We start from the raw sequence: 23,171 nt of genomic DNA on the forward strand, positions 1-23,171 counted from the left end.
GAAATCAACTTTGAACAAAGCACTGAAAGAGGCCACAAATGCAGCTAGTATACAAAAATTGACATGCTCTTTTGAGGTGTGCATTTAATCCATATTGCACCTGACCCTATCTACTCTCTCTCTCTGCTGGTTGCACTGATCCTACTCAAAATAAATTCCATCAGCAAGTTGACTTTTCACTGTTCCAGGTTGACATTACAGCAGTCAAATGCTTAAAACAATTCATCAACTCACTTACGAATACAGTCTGGTATAGATACCTAAACAGTGTCAGTTGATCTCTGAAACAGCATTTGGTTTGATTTGGAAGACACTGTATTCACAATAAGCAAAACAGAGTATGTTGAAGTTTACTCCTATTCACAAACTGTTACAAAAACAAGAAAAATACTTTGCGTCGGTCTTCACAATGGAAAAGGATGATGCAGGTATAGACATCAGGGTGGAGGGCTGAAATATTAGAGGAAATTAACAGAGAGAGAGAGAGAGAGGAGGTACTTGTGGGTTTAGCAGCCTTAAAAGTGGATAAGTCCGCAGGTCCGGATGAGATGTATCCCAGGCTGTTGAAGGAAGCAAGTGATGAGATATCTGGGGGCCTGGCAGTAATTTTCAAATCCTCTCCAGCCACAGGTGAGGCGCCAGATGACTGCTAAATTGTCCCATCTTTAAAAAAGGGAGGAAGGCATAGACAAGGAAATTCCAGGCCAATCAGTCTAACCTCAGTGGTGGGGAAGTTACTAGAAAGAATTCTGAGGGACAGAATTTATTTGGAAAGACACAGATTAATCAGCGATAGTCAGCATGGATTTGTTAACGGAAGGTCATGTTTGCCAAATTTGATCACATTTTTGAGGTAACCAGGAGTGTTGATGAGGGTAATGCATTTGATGTAGTCTACATGGACTTTAGCAATGCTAAGGATAAAGTCCCTTATGGCAGGCTGATCAAGAAAGGAAGAGCCCATGGGCAAAGTGGCATGCATGTTGGATCCAAAACTGGCTGAGAGGCAGGAAGCAGAGGGTGATGGTAAAGGGATGTTTCTGTGAATGGAAGTCTGTTTCCAGTGGGGTTCCGCAGGGCTCGGTGCTGGGGCCCTTGCTGTTTGTGGTGTACATAAGTGATTTGGACATAAATGTAAGGGGTATGATCAAGAAGTTCATGGATGACAGAAATTTGGTAGAGTGGTGAATAGTGAGGAGGATATGAATAAATTGCAGGATGATCTCACTGCACTGGTCAGGTGGGCAGAGCAGTGGCAAATGGAATTCAACCTGGAAAAATGTGAGGTAATGCATTTGGGGAGAGCTAACAAGTCGAGGGATTACACTAGGAATGTTAAGGCAGAGGTCATGGTACATGTTGGTACCAATGACATAGGTAGAAAGAGGGATGAGGTCTTCCACCAAGAATTCAGGGAATTAGGCAGTAGACCACAAAGCAAGACCTCTCAGGTTGTAATCTCTGGATTACTCCCAGTGCCACGTGCTAGCGAACTCAGAAATAGGAGAATAGCACAGATGAATATGTGGCTTAAGCGTTGGTGCAGGAGGGAGGGTTTTAGATTCCTGGATCACTGGGACCGTTTCTGGGGAAGGTGGGACCTGTACAAGAGGGACAGTCTTCATTTGAACCAGAGCGGGACTAAATTTGATCACATTTTTGAGGTAACCAGGAGTGTTGATGAGGGTAATGCATTTGATGTAGTCTACATGGACTTTAGCAATGCTAAGGATAAAGTCCCTTATGGCAGGCTGATCAAGAAAGGAAGAGCCCATGGGCAAAGTGGCATGCATGTTGGATCCAAAACTGGCTGAGAGGCAGGAAGCAGAGGGTGATGGTAAAGGGATGTTTCTGTGAATGGAAGTCTGTTTCCAGTGGGGTTCCGCAGGGCTCGGTGCTGGGGCCCTTGCTGTTTGTGGTGTACATAAGTGATTTGGACATAAATGTAAGGGGTATGATCAAGAAGTTCATGGATGACAGAAATTTGATAGAGTGGTGAATAGTGAGGAGGATATGAATAAATTGCAGGATGATCTCACTGCACTGGTCAGGTGGGCAGAGCAGTGGCAAATGGAATTCAACCTGGAAAAATGTGAGGTAATGCATTTGGGGAGAGCTAACAAGTCGAGGGATTACACTAGGAATGTTAAGGCAGAGGTCATGGTACATGTTGGTACCAATGACATAGGTAGAAAGAGGGATGAGGTCTTCCATCAAGAATTCAGGGAATTAGGCAGTAGACCACAAAGCAAGACCGGCTTGTTTGCTAGTGCTGTTGGGAGGAGTTTAAACTAATTCGGCAGGCGGAGGGGACACAGAGTGTGAGCAGAATAGGGACACATCATAATACAGTAAAACAATCAAGTCAGAGGGAGTACAGCTGCAATAAGCTTCAAGGGAGTAAGACAAGGCTGGATGGCCTCTACTTTAATGCCAGGCGTATTACAGGTAAAGCAGATGAGTTAAGGGTGAGGACTGACGTGTGGAATTGTGATATAGTAGCCATCACTGAGATGTGGTTGAGGGAAGGGCAGGATTGGCAGCTCAACATTCCGTGATATAGAATCTTCAGGCGAGACAGGGGAAGGGGTTAAACAAGAGGAGGTGTTGCATTATTATTTAAGGAGTCCATTACTATAGTAAGGAGAGATGATATCTTGGAGGGGGCATCGAATGAAGCTTTGTGGGTAGAGCTTAGGAATAAAAAAGGGGCAACCACATTATTAAGTGTTTATTATAGGCCCCCAGGTAGTCAGCAGGAAATTGAGGAGCAAATATGTGCACAATTTGTGGAGGTGTGTAAAAACAATAACATAGGTAATTATATTAGCTGATTTCAACTTTCCCAACATTAATTGGGATAGACATAGTGTTAAGGGCTTAGGTGGAGTGGATTTCTTAAAATGTGGACAGGAGAACATTTTAGGTCAATATGTAGAGGGGCGTTGCATTGCTGGACCTAATTCTGGGGAATGAAGCCGGACAGGTGGCTGAGATGGTGGTGGGCGAGCAATTTAGTGATAGCAACCACAACATGGTACAGTTTAAGTTTGTTATGGACAAAGAAATTGACAAGTTGCAAAAAAATGTTTTGGATTGGGGCAAGAGTGAATTTTAGTAAAATAAGGCAGGATCTGGCCGAGGTAGACTAGGAAGTTACTTGTGGGGAAATTTACAGAGGAACAGTGGGAGGTGTTCAAGAAAGAAATGGGGAGGGTACATGTTCCCTCTAAGGTGATAAGAAGGGGTAACAAGCCCAGAGAACCATGGATGACCAGAGATATTCAGGTTATGATGAGAAGGAAAAGAGAGGTTTTTAGCAGGTAGAAGGGAAGCAAATCAGCAGAGGTGTTAGTGGAGAACAGAAAGTGCAGGATGGAGCTTAAGAAAGCAATTAGGAGAGCAAAGAGGGGAAATGAGAAAGTTCTGGTTGGTAAAAGTAGGGAAAATCCCAAAATATTCTATAAGTATATCAATGGGAAGAGGATAACCAGGGAAAGAGTAGGGCCCATAAGGGACCAAGGGGGCAATCTATGGATGGAGCCAGAGGACATTGCTAGAGTGTTGAATGAATACTTCACGTCCATCTTCACCCAAGGGAATGAGGATGAAGGTATCGACCTCAGGGAGAGAGACTGTGAGGTTCTTAAGTAAATTGATAAAGGGAGTGACAAGGTATTGGAGGTGTTGGCAGGCTTAAGATCTCCAGCATCCGCAGTTTTTTTGTTGTTAAGATCTCCAGGTCTGGATGATTTGTGTACCAGGCTGCTGAGGGAGGCAAGGGAGGAGATCGCAGGGGCTCTGATCTAAATTTTTAATTCCTCTCTGGCCACGGGGGAGATGCCAGATGACTGGAGAACAATTCATGTGGTTCTGCTATTTAAGAAGGGTTGTAGAGATAAGCCAGGGAACTACAGGCCAGTGAGTCTCACGTCAGTGGTAGGGAAACTATTGGAGAAATTTCTGAAGGAGAGTATCTATCTCCACTTGAAGAGGCCAGGTTTGATCAGGGAGTCAGCATGGCTTTGTCAGAGGGAGGTCATGCCTAACAAATTTGACTGAATTTTTTGATGAGGTGACCAGGTGTGTAGATGAAGGTAGTGCAGTTGATGCAGTTTATATGGATTTCAGCAAAGCCTATGACAAGGTCCTACATGGGAGACTTATAAAGAAGGCAAAGGCACATGGGATACATGGTAAAACAAAAACAAAAATACCTTGAAAAACTCAGCAGGTCTGGCAGCATCTGTGGAGAGCAGCACAGTTAACATTTCGAGTCTGCATGACTCTTCAACAGAACTAAGGAAAAATAGAAAAGGGGTGAAATATAAGCTGGTGGGGGGGGGGGGGAGGAGACAAGAAGAGCTGGATAGAGGGCCAGTGATAGGTGGAGATAACTAAAAGATTTCACAGACAAAAGGACAAAGAGGTGTTGAAGGTGGTGATATTATCTAAAGAAATATGCTAATTAGGGTAGAAAGCAGGATGAGCAAGGTACAGATAGCCCTAGTGGGAGTGGGTGGGGTGAAGGAATCGAAAAAGGCTAAGAGATAAAACAATGGATGGAAATACATTTAGAAATAATGGAAATAGGTGTGAAAAGAAAAATCTATATAAATTATTGGAAAAAACAAAAAGGAGGGGGAAAATCGGAAAGGGAGTGGGGATAGAGGAAAGAGTTCATGATCTAAAATTGTTGAACTCAATATTCAATCTGGAAGGCTGTAAAGTGCCTAGTCGGAAGATGAGGTGCGGTTCCTCCAGTTTGCGTTGAGCTTCACTGGAACAATGCAGCAAGCCAAAGACGGACATGTGAGCATGAGAGCAGGGTGGAGTGTTGAAATGGCAAGCGACAGAGGTCTGGGTAATGCTTGCGGACAGACCAAAGGTGTTCTGCAAAGCGGTCACCCAGTCTGCGTTTGGTCTCTCCAATGTAGAGGAAACCACATTGGGAGCAACGAATGCAGTAGACTAAGTTGAGGGAAGTGCAAATGAAATGCTATTTCACTTGAAATGAGTGTTTGGGCCCTTGGACGGTGAGGAGAGGGGAAGTAAAGGGGCAGGGAAGTAAAGGGGCAGATGTTGCATCTTCTGCGGTTGCATGGGAAGGTGCCATGGGAGGGCGTTGAGGTATAGGGGGTGATGGAGGAGTGGACCAGGGTGTCACGGAGGGAACGATCCCTACGGAATGCCACCGGAGGGGGGTGAAGGGACAATGTATTTGGTGGTGGCATCATGCGGAAATGGCGGAGGATGATCCTTTGAATGCGGAGGCTGGTGGGGTGATAAGTGAGGACAAGGGGGACCATGTTTCTGGGAGAGAGAAGACGGCGTGAGGGTGAATGCGCGGGAGATGGGCTGGACACGGTTGAGGGCGCTGTCAACCACTGTGGGTGGAAAACCTCGGTTAAGGAAGGAGGAAGACATGTCAGAGGAACTGTTTTTGAAAGTCGCATCATCAGAACAGATGCGACGGTGGCGAAGGAACTGAGAGAATGGGATGGAGTCCTTACAGGAAGCGGGGTGTGAGGAGCAGTAGTCAAGGTAGCAGTGGGAGTCGGTATGCTTGTAATGGATATTGGTGGACAGTCTATCACCAGAAATTGAGACAGAGAGGTCAAGGAAGGGAAGTGTCAGAGATGGACCATGTGAAAATGATGGAGGGGTGGAAATTGGAAGCAGAATTAATAAATTTTTCCAGGTCCAGACGAGAGCATGAAGCAGCACCAAAGTAATCATTGATGTACCGGAGAAAGAGTTGTGGAAGGGGGCCGGAGTAGGACTGGAACAAGGAATGATCCACATACCCCATAAAGAGACAGGCATAACTGGGGCCCATGTCGGTACCCATAGCCACACCTTTTATTTGGAGAAAGTGAGAAGAGTTTAGGGAGAAATTGTTCAGTCTGAGAACAAGTTCAGCCAGATGGAGGAGAGTAGTGGTGGATGGAGATTGTTCGGGCCTCTGTTCGAGGAAGAAGCAGACAGCCATCAGACCATCCCGGTGGGGGATGGAGGTGCAGAGGGATTGGACGTCCATGGTGAAGAGGAGGCAGTTGGGACCAGGGAACTGGAAATTGTTGATATGATGTAGGGTGTCAGAGAAATCATGGATGTAGGCGGGAAGGGACTGGACAAGGGGAGAGAGAATGGAGTCAAGATAGCAAGAAATGAGTTCCGTGGGGCAGGAACAGGCTGACACAATCCGTCTGCTGGGACAGTCCTGTTTGTGGATTTTGGTTAGGAGGTAGATGCGGGCCATCCGAGGTTGGGAGACTATCAGGTTCGAAGCTGTGGAAGGAAGATCTCCAGAAGAGATGAGGTCAGTAACAGTCCTGGAAACAATGGCTTGATGTTCAGTGGTGGGGTCGTTGTCCAAGGAGAGGTAGGAGGAAGTATCTGCGAGTTGATGCTCAGCCTCTGCGAGGTAGAGGTCAGTGAGCCAGACAACAACAGCACCACCTTTGTCAGTGGGTTTGATGACAATGTCAGGGTTGGACCTGAGAGAACGGAGTGCAGAAACATGATAGGGTCCCCCTTGTCCTCACTTATCACCCCACCAGCCTCCGCATTCAAAGGATCATCCTCTGCCATTTCTGCCAACTCCAGCATGATGCCACCACCAAACATATCTTACCTTCACCCCCCCCGGCGGCATTCCGTAGGGATCATTCCCTCCGTGACACCCTGGTCCACTCCTCCATCACTCCCTATACCTCAACCCCCTCCCAAGGCACCTTCCCATGCAACCGCAGAAGATGCAACACCTGCCCCTTTACTTCCCCTCTCCTCACCATCCAAGGGCCCAAACACTCATTTCAAGTGAAGCAGCATTTCATTTGCACTTCCCTCAACTGCGGTTTCCTCTACATTGGAGAAACCAAACGCAGACTGGGTGACCGCTTTGTAGAACACATTCGGTCTGTCCGCAAGCATTACCCAGACCTCCCTGTCGCTTGCCATTTCAACACTCCACCCTGCTCTCATGCCCACATGTCCATCCTTGGCTTGCTGCATTGTTCCAGTGAAGCTCAACGCAAACTGGAGGAACAGCACCTCATCTTCCGACTAGGCACTTTACAGCCTTCCAGATTGAATATTGAGTTCAACAATTTTAGATCATGAACTCTTTCCTCTATCCCCACCCACTTTCCCATTTTCCTCCTCCTTTTTGTTTTTTCCAATAATTTATATAGATTTTTCTTTTCCCACCTATTTCCATTGTTTTTAAATGTATTTCCATCCATTGTTTTATCTCTACCTTTTAGCCTTTCTCAATTCCTTCACCTCACCCACTCCCACTAGGGCTATCTGTACTTTGTTCATTCAGCTTTCTACCTTTAATTAGCACATTCCTTTAGATAATATCACCACTTTCAACAGCTCTTTGTCCTTTTGTCTGTGATATCTTTTAGTTATCTCCACCTATCACTGGCCCTTTATCCAGCTCTTCTTGTCCCACCCCACCCTCTTAAACCAGCTTATATTTCACCCCTTTTCTATTTTTCCTTAGTTTTGCTGAAGAGTCATGTGGACTCGAAACATTAACTGTGCTCCTCTCCACAGATGCTGCCAGACCTGCTGAGTTTTTCCAGGTATTTTTGTTTTTGTTTTGGATTTCCAGCATCCGCAGTTTTTTGCTTTTATCTGGGATACATGGTAACTTGATAAGGTGGATTCAAAATTGGCTTACTTGTAGGAGGCAGAGGGTGATGACAGAAGGATGCTTTAGTGACTGGAAGCCAGTGTCCAGTGTCATACCACAGGGATCTGTGCTCGGTCCCCTATTATTTGTCATTTATATAAACAACATAGATGACTATGCGGGGGGTAGGATTAGTAAGTTTGCGGATGACACAAAGATTGGCCGGGTGGTTAACAGTGAGGTTGAGTGTCTTGGGCTACAGGAAGATATAGACAGGATGGTCAAATGGGCAGATGGAATTTAACGCTGAAAAATGTGAGGTGATACACTTTGGAAGGAGTAATTTGACAAGGAAGTATTCAATGAACGGCTTGGCACTAGGACGTTCTGAGGAACAAGGGGAACTTGGCATGTGTTGTCCATAGATCTGAACACGGAGGGGCATGTTTGTGAGGTGGTGAAAAAGGCATATGGGACTTCATCAATCGAGGAATAGATTACAAAAGTAGGGAGGTCATGTTGGAGTTGTGTAGAACATTGGTAAGGCCACAGCTGGAGTACTGTGTGCAGTTCTGGTCGCCACATTATAGGAAGGATGTGATTGCAGTGGAGGTGGTGCAGAGGAGATTTCACCAGGATGTTGCCTGGGATAAAACATTTAAGTTATGAAGAGAGGGTGGATAGACTTGGGTTGTTTTCTTTGGAGCAGAGAAGACTGAGAGGTGACCTGATCGAGGTGTACAAGATTATGAGGGGTATGGACAGGGTGGATAGGGAGCAGATGTTGCCCTTGGTTGAAGACAAAAATAAAAATACCTGGAAAAACTCAGCAGGTCCGGCAGCATCTGTGGAGAGGAATACAGTTAACGTTTCGAGTCCGTATGACTCTTCAACAGAAGTAAAAATAGAAAAGAGGTGAAATATAAGCTGGTTTAAGGGGGAGGGGTAGAGCTGGATAAAGGGCCAGTGATAGGTGGAGATAGCCAAAAGATGTCATAGACAAAAGGACAAAGAGGTGTTGAAGGTGGTGATATTATCTAAGGAATGTGCTAATTAAGGGTAGAAAGCAGGACAGCAAGGTATAGATAGCCCTCGTGGGGGTGGGGTAGGATGAAGGGAAGGAATCGAAATAGGACAGATACTGCCAGATCTGAGTTTTTCCAGGTATTTTGATTTTTGTTTTGAATTTCCAGCATGTGCAGTTTTTTGCTTTTATCTTCTTTCCCCTTGGTTGAAGAGTCAATCACAAGGAGGCATAAGTTCAAGGTGAGGGACAGGAGGTTTAGGGGGGATGTGAGGAAAAACTTTTTTTACCCAGAAGGTGGTGACGGTCTGGAATGCATTGCCTGGGATGGTGGTGGAGGTGGGGTGCCTCACAACCTTTAAAAAGTATCTGGATAAGCACTTGGCACGTCATAACATTCAAGGCTATGGGCCAAGTGCTGGTAAATGGGATTAGGTAGGTAGGTCAGGTGTTTCTCACGTGTCGGTGCAGACTCGATGGGCCTCTTCTGCACTGTGATTCTGGAGGAACCTGTAAAGTACCGAAGATCAGAGGGTCCTTGGTGTGCATATCCACCAGATCCCTGAAAGTAACAGCGCAGGTAGATAAGGTGGTTAAGAAAGCATATGGGATACTCGCCTTTATTAGCCAAGGCATAGAATACAAGAGCTGGGAGGTTATGCTGGAACTGTATAAAACGCTGGTCAGGCCACAACTGGAGTACTCCATGCTGTTCTGGTCACCACATTATAAGAAGGATGTGATTGCACTGGAGAGGGTGCAGATGAGATTTACCAGGATGCTGCCTGGGCTGGAGGGTCTGAGCTATGAGGAAAGATTGGATAGGCTGGAGTTGTTTTCCTTGGAGCAGCAAAGGTTGAGAGACAACCTGATAGAGGTGTATGAGGGATAAGGTGGACCGAAAAGCACTTTTGCCATTAGTGGAGCGGTCAATAATCAGGGGTCATAGACTTAAGGTAAGAGGTAGAAAGCTAAGAGGGGAGTTGAGGAGAATTTCTTTTCACCTAGAGGGTGGTGGGAATCTGGAACTCTGCCTGAAAGGGTGGTTGAGACAGAAGCTCTCATAACATTTAAGTAGTATTTAGATATTCACTTGTGCTGCATTAGCCTCCAGGGCTATGGGCCAAGCGCTGGAAAATTGGATAGTGTAGTCAGATCTTTGTTGATTGGTTCGGACCTGATGGGCCGAATGGCCTCCTCCTGTGCTGTAAACGTCTGAGACTCAGTCTAAAAATACACATGCTAGTCCACTTTTGCGGATAAGCATAAAAAATGTAAAAACATGAGCACTCCGACCAGCAAAACGTTCTCCCTTTGTAGCCTAGCTCCCTGGTGTCCACACAGGATTTCTTAAAATCACATTCTTCAAAAGACTAGTCATGAGTAAGCGAGTTTGTCAACACCAAGGTATGATATTTCTTTCTGGATGTTCAGACTTTGCTAATGAACTCTCCATAGAGAGCCAAAGACCATCCACAATGACAACTAGAGCCAGAGACAAACTTCGTAATTTCAAAATCCAAAGAACATAAAAGAAGCTTTTACGTGGTAGCATTTTACTTTGAATTCTAGAGACTAATACATAAATCAGATCCCAGTATCTACACCGTCAAATTCATTTCTGGACATTGTGCAATCGGAAGAATGTCAAGGCTTTGGGGAAGGCAGAGAACAGATTTATTACAATGGTACCATGGATAAAAACTCTGGTCAAAGGAGTGTGGAGGAGTTGAACTTGTTTCCTTAGAGCAGAGAAGGTTAGAGGTTCAATAAATGTTCAAATTCATGAGTAACTTTGATACAGTAAATAGTGGCAGGAGGGTCAGTAACTAGAAGGCACAGATATAAGGTGACTTAAAAAAAAAACACCATGTTGTGATCTGGATTACACTTCCTGAAAGGATGTGGAAGCAAATTCAATAGTAAAATTAAAAATGAGAATTGGTTAAATACTTGAAGGAATAAAATATATAGCACTATAGGAAAAGGACAGAGGAGGGGAATTATTTGGATAGCTGTACCAAATAGCCAGCATAGGTGCAATGGGTTGAATAGCATCCTTCTGTGATGCATCATTCTATGATTCAACCAACAACTTTATCACATCGGTAAACTTGATGACCCATGAGAAGTGGATGCACAAATTTGCCACTGTGCCAAAGAAACTGGTTTTTGGCTACTGGTTCCACTTGGATCAAAATTCAAATTGCATGCATAGACGGCAGCGGTTCAAGGTGGCAGCTCACCATCTCCTTCTTACGGGCAAGAAATGCTGGCCTAGCTAGCAATACCCACATCCCATGAACAAATACACAAAATAATATAAAAGCAGCTCTGTATGTCTTGTCTTGTGCATGGATATGAACACTAACTTAAAAAAGCATTAAGACACAAAGAGCAACATACCTTCTGAGTTCACAACAATAGTGCCAATCACACCTTTGTGAGATTGAATCCTCTTCAGAGTTTCCTCTACCTCACTCTGTAAATAAGAGAAAACAGATTAATACAAGACAGCATTTGACAGAATGCAAGTTCTCATATGGCAGTTCTTTGAAAGTGTGTTGACTGGTAGAATAATCATTAAGAACTTGAGAAAATGGGAATCGGCTGGATGGACATCTTCTGGATGGACAAATGTTCTAATTAAGGGCCTGCTCTAGTGAGTTCTGCAACAGTGTATTTAATGGTGAGGTTTTGAAATATTATCGGGTGGAAAAAACTAAAGTTGACCCAGCTTTCTAAAATTAGATGAAAGTGTGAGAAAGGTACATAAAAAGGGACAAAGGAAGGAAGAGAGCAATTTCAGAGCAACACATGGCAAATAAAAAGAGGAATCAAAAAGTAATAGAGACAATATGATAGCAAGACTGAATGGGGGAAGATGTGAGGGGGACACAAAAATGAGAAGGTGAGACACTGCTGAAAACATTGAAGAGAAGAAACAAGTTTCACAAGAGACAAGGGAACATAAGGGAAAGACCTAGATTCAAGCTAACAGCAAGTGAACCACATGGTACCAGAGAAAAAGCATCGAATCCAAAGGTGGTACAAAGTTTATAATTTCACATGAATACAAATATTTCAAACTTTGGTCACCCCTTTGAGAAAAATACTTATCTGAAATAAAGGGAAGGGGAGAAACACAATTGTTCACCCAGTCCATACTGCATTGACATACATCTTGAAGACTGTCTCAAAAGTAGGCGAGACACCAGGAAATAGGCTCCCCCAGCAGTACGAGTGGAAAATAGAAGGGAAATAAACCCACAAGAAATTAAAGAGGAAAATAAGAATCTACCTGAATTCTTTGTCCATTAAGTAAATTAGCGTTACAAATTCAATTCGAGATAGCAGCCAATAACTAACAAAACTACCAAAAGATGGGGAAGATGGTGGCATAGTGGTAATGCCATTGGACTAGTAATTAATAGGCCCAGGCTAAAGTTCTGGGGACATAAGTTCACATCCCTCCATGGCAGCTGGTGGAATTTAAATTAAATTAAATCAATTAATCTGGAATTGAAAGCTAGGCTCAGTGATGATGAGCATGAAACAATGACTGCCACAAAAACCCACCTGGTTCACTAATGTCCTTCAGGGAAGGAAATCTGCCATCCTTTCCTGGTTTGGTCTACATGTAACTCCAGGCTCTCAGCTATGTGGCTGAGTTTTAACTGCCCTCTGAAATGGCCCAGCAAGCCACTCAGTCATAGATGGCTTACCGCCACCTTCTCTAGGGCAATTAGGGAAAGGCAACAAAGGCTGGCTTTGCCAGCGACTCCTTAATCCGACGAAAAAATAAAATGAGAAACAGTTCTACTCATTTCATTTACAATATATGAATTATGTACGGTCTAAAAGCAACTTCTTGTGCCTCAAACAGTGTTTGATAGTTTTTGAATCAAACATTTATTCGAACAATTTTCTTAAATATGATCAAATTAATTTTTCTTGAAACACTGACTCCATTCACCTGCTGGCGATGCTTGGATTGGAAGTGGCAGTAACAAAGCACTTACAGGCCACACTAAGCTGGCAGCATTACAAAGCCTGCTATGCCACACATAGTGACAAAAGTACAGAATGTTACCAAACATTTAAGGAGTTAGCCAACCAACCCTGCTAGAAATATTTCAGTTTAGCACGCAAGTATTCCTTGGATCAGAGTACTCAGGTGCATACAGTGTAGCTTTCAGAAGTGATGCATAGTAATAGCTGTCTATGGAATAAATAGACCATTAGATGCCTTTATAACTTGCTTTACCACAGACAGCGCACGAGCTTCAACTGGTAATTTCCTTGAAGATCACAGCTAAACTGAAAGTAGGAGATAGAGGCATTGAGAGAAAAACAAAAGGTTATAGCTGGGTCAGTGTGTGTCTTAACAATTGAAATAATATAGGAGGGAGCATGAATTTTTTAAAAAAAGGATAGGTTTTATTTAAAAAGAATTAGTTTCCCTTACCTACTGAGGTGTCAGGAAGGAAGGCACTATGTTCTCACAGGACTCTTCACAGTTTAGCCTGAGATCCAAGTTGGTAGTTAACAATAGCTATTCCATTTCACTGTGGAACAGCAAAACACTACATAACTGGCAGGGGAAAAAATTATCCTATGCAATAGTCAGCGGCAAAAATCAAACAAAAAAGGGATAGGTCTCAAAAATCTGTAATATTCCATGTTTCTTATTCATTCATGGATGCAAGTGTGGCTGGCAAGGTCAGCATTTATTTCCTGATCTAATAGCTTTTGAGAAAGTGGCGGTCAACCACTTTCTTAAAAGGCTGCAGTTTGTGTGACGTTAGGTAGGCAGTTCCAGGATATTCTCCCAGTGACCACAGGGAAAGGCAATATATTTCCATATTCCCATTTCTGACCTTATGATGAAGGGAATGTCATTAACAAAGCAACAGAAGATGGTTAGGCCCAGGACACAACTCTGAAAAATTTCTTAGGCTGAGATGATTGGCCTGTAACAGCCACAATCATCTTCCTTGTTTGACTCCAACCCCCACAACGCCACCCACCACAACAAGCCCAATTTCCACTGACTTCAATTTTACTAGGGCTCCTTGAAGGCACACTTAGACAAATGTTACCGTGATATCAAGAGCAGTCACTTTTGCCTCACCTTTGGAATTCAGCTTTTTTGTCCATGCTTGGAACAAGGTTATAATGGTGCCTGGGGATGAGTGGTCCAGGCGGAACCCAAACTACGCATCAGTGAGTAGGTTACTTGTATGCAAGTGGTGCTTGACAGAATTATTGACACCACCTTCAATTGCTTTGCAGATAAGAGTAGACTGATGAGGCGGTAATTAGCCAGATTTGATTTGCTGTTCTATTTGTGGACAGGACATACCTGGGCAATATTCCGCATTGTCAGGCATATGAGTGTTATAGCCGTACTGGAACAGTATGGCTTGTGTTACAATATGGCAGGTGGTATTTCCAAAGGGAAACTTGGCCAGGCTATCACAACAATTTTGCAATTTGTATTTATTACGAGAAGGTATGTACACTGAAGTCAGAAGAGTCCACTACCACCTTTAGAGATTTTAAAGATTAAATTAAAACATTAACAAAAAAGATAAAGTTAAACACATAAGATTTCAGTTAAACTTAGTCTTATAACTGTTCTCAAAAGATTTCTACTTAATTAGACTCCCAACTACACACCCCTTTCAGGCAACAGTCCAAATAGATTCTTAATCCATAAAACATCCAGCAATATTACGACAAGCACCCACTGTTGCTATAAGGGAGGCGTTTCATAGCTTCCCTCTCCCAACAACAATGGAACTCCAAGGCTTTTAACAAAACCTTGCACTGTAGATCAAACCAGCACTTCCCTAGGGTGGATAAAGCCTGCTTTTTCACAGGTCTATTTCACAACAGCCCACCTCCCAAAATCTCACAGGGCCACTCACCATACAGCTTTCCATCTTTCTTTAAATATATTTACTCTCTTTTGATCTTTAAATCGCATTGTTTCCCAAATTACTTTTCCCAGAATATAAAAATCTTTCTTGTTGTCTTTTGTCATGGCACAGCCGATGGCAAATGCTGAGTTGTTCAAATCACAAAGCGAAACTTGAAATAACTGCCACAACTTGTTTTGCAGTTTGTAGGAATTTTGAGATGCATGCCTTGAATTCAGTAATAATAAGATCAAAGTCTTATAGGTTTTTATAAAACTAAATTAAACATTAATAAGAAGTTTTTAAATACATACATAGACCTACAAATTACTATAACCCCTAATCAATCTAATTCCTAGATGCACTTTCGTTAAGGTAACGGTAAAACACAGATTTTAAAAGACCCAGGCAAAGAAACATGATACCCTTGTTATGACCGATGCAGTTGGTAAAGCAGAGTTATTTTAAAAATCCCAAAGGGAAACTTGAAGTTATTGGTTATGACAGTTGTTTAAAATGTTATGTTTGAGATGCAACGCTAAACTCAGGAATCAGACCACTAGTTCTCGATGTGTTACATTAAAACTAAATGAAACATTTTATTAGTTTACACAGGTTAAAATATATGTATACATGCTACAAATTACCATCATTATTTAAATTCCCAAACTAATCTCCATTAAAAGCAACAGCAACCCATAGACTTAACCAAACACCAGGAAAAGCATTTTCACCTTATAAATTCAATATGAGGTTCTTTTCACTGTGGAGCCAGTTGAAGGCTTGCAGCTGCCTTTTGATCTTACATTGCCTCTGCCTGAACAACTGAAAACTATTGAAGTTATACCTACCAGCCCCATTGAATGTTAATTCTCATTGCATCAACAGCCTCTCTGAACTTCACCTTTTAACAATGAATCACCTTTCATAATACCAATTTTATTAGTAATATAAACATATTGCTTGGTAGCTGCTAGAAAGGCGTCAATTTTCACCCCACCTGAATGCTCTATTCAAAAAAATGCAAATGTACGCTATCTCTCTCAAATATCAAAACTAGTACATAAAGCACCTAGCTGGCTTTAATCCAATTAAGACATATCTGCAGACTAAACCTCTATTTTAAAAGAAAAAGATTTTTCAAAATATTATATACATTAATCGCTTCATGGCACCCTGAACAATTTGAATTCAAAGTGAGTTTTCTTAACTTCAGTCCTTTAAAGACAGTAGTTTGAGGCATAGATGCCGAAGGCTTTTTCCACACTTGTAGGATCTTAAAATGCCTTTCCTTACACACAGCCTTCACCCCTTTATACATATTTTCCTCTTTGAATGCAAATACCTATTGTTTCATTGTGTCTTTGGATTTTATCTTCCTGATAATAAAAATCTCTCATAACACTAAGTATTCTTTGGGAAAAATTAACAAACTGTTTCTAAACTTCATCTGGCTGGGTGACACATTTCACCCCCTCCTTTGAAAACAATCTGGTGTGGTTTATTTAAAAATGCAAATGTTCCCTTGACACCTATGTTTCTAAACTTCCCTATGTTTACCTAATTAACATTTCAAACCTAACTTCTCTTCTTACATCAAAGCACTGACTAATTCAATTAAGTCTCACACACACAGACAGACACATTCCACTATTACTCTGTCTTACAATAAATTCCAATATTATGAAAATTATTATACCTTCATGACATTCTTATGGCCAGCACTTTTGGGAAAAATAAACTTAATAACTTTGCCTTATTTATCTTGCCAGTTGTAAAACATCTTACCTTGTCATTTTGAAAATCAGACAACTTATCTACAAATGTAAATTCCATTCCCACTGCATCTGCTGAGACCTCATCTTAGCTTACCCATCTCTCTTTCAAAATGCCTGCTTTTTTTACACACTGAACTCATTTGATGATTCAAACCTTGCAGTCTCTTTTTAGTTTAAATAAATTAGACACACGCACATGCAAACCTGCTTCAGTAATATTAGGACAAAAATGATATTTCCTTTACACCTGGCTATGGATACAGCTAGTTCTGGAGCATATCTCCAATATTGTAATCAATACATTGTCAGGGCTTGCAGCCTTTGCCATATCCAATGTGCTCAGCCATGTCTTGCTATCAAACAGGTGAATTGAATTGACTGAAAACTGACATTTATGATCCTGTGGATCTGAGGTGGTGGTGGTGGAGGATCATCATCCAATGAGCACCTCTGAAGATGTCTTTTTCATTGACGTGCTGGGTTCTGACATCAAAGAGGATCAGGATGGTTGTTTCACTGTCTACACCTTTCACAGCTGGATGTGGCATAACCACAGAGCTTTGATTTGATCCTCTGGTTGTGGGCCACCTATAGTACGCTGTTCCTGCTGTAGTCCTGTGCTGTAGTTTGCATTAGGTTGGTACCTCATTCTAGGTTCGCCTAGTGTTGATTCTTTTACCACCTGCTGTATGCCTACTTTGGCAGGTATATCCTTCAGGACTTGATAAACCTGGTCAGTAGTGGTGCTACCAAGCTACTCTAGATGATGGACATTGAAATACCATCCAAAATGCATTCTGTGCCCTACATGCTCAGTGCTTCTTTGAAGTAGTGTTCAACATGGAGGAACACTGATTCATCAGCAGAGGGAGGGCAGTACGTAGGCAATTGGCAGGAGCCATGAATTAGCATACACTTTACCGTGAAGGTACAATCATTAATAAAGAAACCAAACAGCGTACATGTCAAAAAGAATTAAACACGCTTCTGTGCAGGATGTATTTTTTTGTCATTGAACTAAACTGTGTTTTCAAGGGTTGCATCACTTGCAAACAAAGTCGGTAACAAAAGGAAATTTATAGATATCAGTTGAGTTTTTCAAACAAGCATGATTCTATTTATCATTGCTTTTGTCTTTGACTCCTTTAACAGTGGGGAGGTGGGGAGAGGAGAGAGGCAGTATAGTAATAGTGGTAATATCACTTGACTAGAAATCCAGAGGCCCAGGCTAATGCTCTGGGGGACACATGTTCAAATCCCACCACACCAGCTGATGGAATTTAAATCAATTAATAAATCTGAGAATAGAAAGCTGGTCTTAGTAATGGTAACCGTCAATTGTTGCAAAAACCCATCCGGTGCAATACTGTCCTTTAGGGAAGGAAATCTGCCATCCTTACCTGGTCTGGCCTACAATAATGTCGTTGACTCAACTGCCCTCATTTCAGGCCTCTGAAATGGCCCACTGAGCCAGTCAGTTCAAGGGCAATCAAGAACGGGCAACAAATACTGACCTCAAGACCAATGCCCACACCATATGAAAGTATTAAAAAGAAAGAAGATGCTGGATTGTTTCTTGCCCAATGATAAGAGATTGAGTGTAATGGGTCAATGCTCTCTGGAGCATAGTGAATGCCATGGAAACATAGATTCTGAGGATTTTGAAAAGTAGATGCCACAAGGTTATTTCCCCTGGTTGGAGAGTCTAGAACTAGGGAGCATGGTCTCAGGTTATTTCAGACAGAGATGGGGAGGCAAGATCAGCTGTGAATCTTTGGAAAACTCTATACCAGAGAGCTGGGGATGCCCAGTTGCAGTACATTCAGGGAGATAGAATTTTGAACTTGGGCAAGTGGAGGCTAGGTCAAAGATCAGCCATGATCTTTGGCACAGCAGGCTTGAGGGATCATATGGCCTACTCCTGCTCCTATTTATGTTATGCTATTTTTAATTTTTAGCAGGATTACTTGGCATATTGATACAAGAACACTGCTGGGAAAAACACTTTTGTCAATATACAAATGTTGCTCTTAGATCAGTACCCCAAATTGCTTCAATCAGCAATGACCACCTGTTAACCCTAAAACTACTCGGCTCAACAGCTCCCCAGAAAAAAAAACATTAATTTAGAGGGGCAAAACCTGTAATGAGACTGCGCGAGCTTATTCTACAACCGAAAACAGATACACTGCCACGAACTCACCTACCCACCACAACTGATGGCAACAAAATAATTCGGAAATAATTTACCCCTTTGCTGAGTCTAAGATCCAACTAACCCCAAACTGGAGAAGCCCACAGCTACTAAGGGGTGGAATTGGCAAGGGGTAATTCGGCATCGCGGTTTTAAAATGTTAAAAGCTAAAATCAATACAGCCAACGCCCGAGAGACAGGGAAACCCTTAAAACAAAAAGCCATTTCAAAAAAAACATCCCTACGAGAGCTTGTCATTTAAAACTGCCAAGGACGGTGTATTGTTTTGGCTTTAAGTATATTTAAATGGGTTGAGCAGAACGAGTCCAGTTTACAAGGACACGATATTGAAACAGACACAGCTTTAAACCCAGCCCCAGGCCCAGGCCGTGAGTCAACATCATTCCCCCGGCCCAGTGCTGGACATTCAGAGGCTCGGATGCTGACAGGGCGGGGGTGCATTAGGAAATGACATTGACACACCTTCAATGAATAACCTACTCCACCACCACCCGGCCTCGTTAAATAATAATATACTTTTTTCCTCTTTTTGTTTTACCATCGTCTCGTCCCGAGGTCCCAGTCAGGAACAACACACCAGGCAGGTACAACGAGCGGTTGCTAGGCGGAACCGGAAATGCCTCTTGACCCGGATGCAGTAGCCTGTAGTTAGGCAGGGCGGGGTCAGGGAAGCGATGGGTGATGAGATGGAGCTGCAACTCCAGCTTGGAGTAACCGTTCAGCCCCACCACTCGGATCTTCAGTGCCGCCTTGACAAGGCTTTCAAAACTAATCATAGGGTTATGTCTACAGTACTTGACAAATTCATGTTGAATGTAGAGCAAGGGGACAGGAGCGTGATTTGAATTATATAAAAGCAAAATAACGCGGATGCTGGAGATCTGAAACAAAAACAGAAGTAGCTGGCAAGACTCAGTGGGTCTGACAGCATCTGTGGAGAAGAAGACAAAGAGTTAACGTTCCGAGTCCGCATGACTCTTCATCAGAACTGTACTTGAATTATATACAGAGATAAAAACAAAAAACTGCGGATGCTGGAAATCCAAAACAAAAACAGAATTACCTGGAACAACTCAGCAGGTCTGGCAGCATCGGCGGAGAAGAAAAGAGTTGACGTTTCGAGTCCTCATGAGGACTCGAAACGTCAACTCTTCTTCTCCGCCGATGCTGCCAGACCTGCTGAGTTGTTCCAGGTAATTCTGTTTTTGACTTGAATTACATAGTTTGCTTTGCTCGTGATAGAAGTTAATTGAAAGCCTTAACAAATAATGTTTAAATAATTGGAAATGGAGGTGATTGGGGTACAGTTTGGGCGGGGGTTAAGTGGCAAAACACATTTTCCTGCTTTTGACAGCTTGGGTTTAGGGAGTGACCAACTGTCTGTCTCACTGTTTAAGGGATTGACCCTTATTTTGACTGTTTGTCCTGCATCCCTCAAGGTTGTCCCTTCCTTCTAGCACAGCCTGTGAGTGACTGAGTCTGGGAGCCCCTTTTGATTTTGCCTGTTTTCTTTAGTGAGAACTTTCTCCACCAGCGACCAGGGGGAGTTATGGTCAGAACACCTCCCCCCCCTCCCCGACACTATGGTCACCAGCACGCTGCCCCTATCCCCGTCCCATGGTCAAAGTGTCCCTAATTTTATTTCATAATAGTTGGTCACTGTGGCTAAGGTTTCCAACTCTGATTGGAGGTGTTCTTGAAGATTATTGCATTTACCTTATAAAGTTTAGATCCTTTATAGCTGTCTAGCTTTGCTTGTAGTTTTGCACCAACGGTTGTTGTCCGAGAAGTTCTGAGAACCGGCCACCTGTGGGAAAGGAAATCAAAGGCAATGAAGAGGGGAAACCAAGAGTGAGGAGGGATTTGTAGAGGTGTGAGGAATTTTGATTCCATAAATAAGGAAGGGGACAGTAGAGATTATAGGCAGGTATGCTGATTGGCAACATGTGACAAGTGATGTCACACAAGGATCTATGTTGGTGCCTCAAATATTTATTGAATTTAAGAATGACTTAAATAATAGGATGGAAAGGCACATATGCAAATTTGCCAATGACTCAAATAAAGGTGTTATTTTAAGCAGTGTGAATGGAAGTATAAAGTTGGTTTTCCAGCGCAAAGAGTTGTCCCCGACCGAGTGTTGCAGACTGGCACATTCCAAGGTCCAGGACTACGTGCTGAGGGACACAGTTAAGCTTGGGGCAGCCACCGCAAAGGCGCAATGGGGAAGGGTCGCTGCCTAAGACCTTTCTGCCACAGTGCACTGGGGGGCTGGGAACTGTAAAGAGCCCCTCAGGCTGTACAGATTAAAATGTATGTTTGCCAATGATTGAAATGTTCATTGATTTTTCTGATACACCCTGTGTTTCATGTTGTAAAAGTTGAATCTGTTTGTATTTTTGTAATGATGATTTGAAATGTTTTGAAATGTTTTTGAAGATTTATGAATAAAGTATATTTTTGCAAAAAAAAAAGATAATTAGTCTACTACTTACCTGGCAGGGGAGAGACCTTCATCGCGTTTCTGCCCGGAAAAGAGCAATGGCTATAACCAGTCAAACCCCTTACCATGGGGTACCTAACACCATCCGAGTCATGGTGAAGGGCAGCGAGCAAGGAACAGGAATAGGTAGGACCTTCTTCGCCAAGAGGATCCTATTCAAGCTGTGTGGTTTCAAGGCTGCGGAGATCTACTGCCTACAGGATTTCCCCAGCGCTCCTTTCTTTGATGTGACCTTCAAGCAAGTGGCAGCTTGTGTCAAACTCCTGAAGGTGTTTAAGGAAAAGAAAGACCTGCCAGAAATGAAGATCCTGAAGGCGGAGCCGCTTTTTGCTCTACCGTTGCATCGAGAATGGGTTGTGACGGTGCATCTGTACAACCCCTAAGTCCCTGTCGCTGACGTGCTCACCTTCCTTACCAGGTACTTCGATAAGGTTGGGAGCTGCACTGAAGTTAAAGATAATTTGGGGATTTGGACATGTAAACGCCAGGTTAAGATAACACTCAAGACCGACGGTAAGGGAGCCGTTTTCCACCCCCCTTCCAGATTTGCTATCGGGGGAAGCCGTGGGAACCTTGTCTACGCTGGACAACCCAAACTTTGTCGCTCATGCGGCAAGTCTGGTCATGTGGCGGCCAACTGCAGTGCTGTCCTCTGCAAGAACTGCAAAAAGGAGGGGCACCAGACAAAAGATTGTAAACAGGCTAAGTGCTGCAACCTGTGTGATGAGGCAAGTCACCTCTACAAGACCTGCCCCAAACATTGCCGTACTTATGCACAGGCAGCCAAAGCCAACGAAGGGAAAGCAGAAGAAATGCCTCGTGTCACTCCAACCACCAAGGCCCCCAGGGAGAACAACGGGACAAAGGAGGACACAGAGAAAAGGTGGAGAAAAGATTGGGGCAACAGACAGCCAATCAACAGCAATGCCCCCTGAACCTCCCACTCCTCAGGAGAGCGAATCAACGGAGGAGGAGGAGGCAGCAGTGGGAAAGCAGCAGGGGGAGTGGCAGTTGGTGAAGAGAGCCAAAAGGAAGAAGGGGCTAAAAATAAACCAAGACAAGAGTCAAGAAGCGTCTCCTATCCGACACGGATAACAAGAGCAGCAGCTCTTCGCACGAAGAAGTGCCAGGGCGGTGCCAACAGAAGAAGCGGCAAAACGCTAGGGAGTTGGAGGATGAGACACCCAAGCTCCAGAACATTGGAGACAATGAGGAGACCAGCGCACCCCAACTTGGCCCACAACCCAAAGAGGCCAGTGCACCACAACCCCAGGAATCTGGGAACAGTGAGGCGCTCAGCGCACCCCAGCTCCGGGAAGCCGGGAGCAGCAACGACCCAGAGGGGGAGAGGATTGGAGAAGCTTCTCCAACAGAGGACATTTCAAACCCCGCTCTCTGCACGGACCCCCAGATGCCACCCAAGCAGAACATCTCCAATATTCATTGTTTGTTCTGATACACTTGTGATTCATGTTGTAAAAGTTGAACCTGTTTGTATTTTTGTAATGGTGATTTGAAATGGTTCGAAATGTTTTTGAAGATTTATGAATAAAGTATATTTTTGCAAAAAAAAAATAATAATTAGTCTACTACTTACCTCCTTGTGGATTGTGCCTTTGCAAAGGTCTGGAGACAGATACAGTGGTTTCTGTTAAGGTTCATCCCGAGCAGTTCTGTGACAGGATTCTGCTCTATGGGCTGTTCCCATGGACGCACACCGAGACAAACATCAACTGCAGCTGGAGAATCATCAACTCGGTGAAAGACGCTCTTTGGTCTGCCTGAAGCTTGTTGGTCTTCCAGCGCAAAGAGTTGTCCCTGACTGAGTGTTGCAGACTGGCTGAGGAACGCACTAAAGCTTGGGACAGCTGCCACAAAGGCGCAATGGGGAAAGGTCACTGTCTTAAGACCTTTCTGCCATTGTGCACCGAGGGGCTGTGAACTGTTGAGAGCCCCTCGGGCTGTACAACTCACAATGAATGTATGCATTGGATACTAATTGTATTATAATTGTATTGAAGCACCTTCGAGTGCAACATGGTGTATGTTGATAACTCCAGTACCATTGTCTGATTGTCTGCA

General features: G+C 43.4%; 1 protein-coding gene across 1 annotated transcript in view; it reads right to left on the bottom strand.

Moving 5' to 3' along the window:
- LOC121280079 (dynein light chain roadblock-type 2) overlaps positions 1 to 22,751 on the bottom strand; it is a 38,851-nt gene extending 16,100 nt beyond the window's left edge. The window contains exons 1-4 of the mRNA XM_041191706.1: positions 22,687 to 22,751; positions 20,303 to 20,393; positions 19,049 to 19,120; positions 11,076 to 11,151 (exon numbers count right to left, since the gene is read on the bottom strand). Of these exons, the coding sequence (XP_041047640.1) occupies positions 11,076 to 11,151; positions 19,049 to 19,120; positions 20,303 to 20,393; positions 22,687 to 22,751 (304 nt within the window). The remainder of the gene's footprint in view (positions 1 to 11,075; positions 11,152 to 19,048; positions 19,121 to 20,302; positions 20,394 to 22,686) is intronic.
- Between the last annotated feature and the right edge of the window lie 420 nt (positions 22,752 to 23,171).

Source organism: Carcharodon carcharias, chromosome 7, assembly GCF_017639515.1.
Source record: "Carcharodon carcharias isolate sCarCar2 chromosome 7, sCarCar2.pri, whole genome shotgun sequence".
Taxonomy (NCBI): Eukaryota; Metazoa; Chordata; class Chondrichthyes; order Lamniformes; family Lamnidae; genus Carcharodon; species Carcharodon carcharias.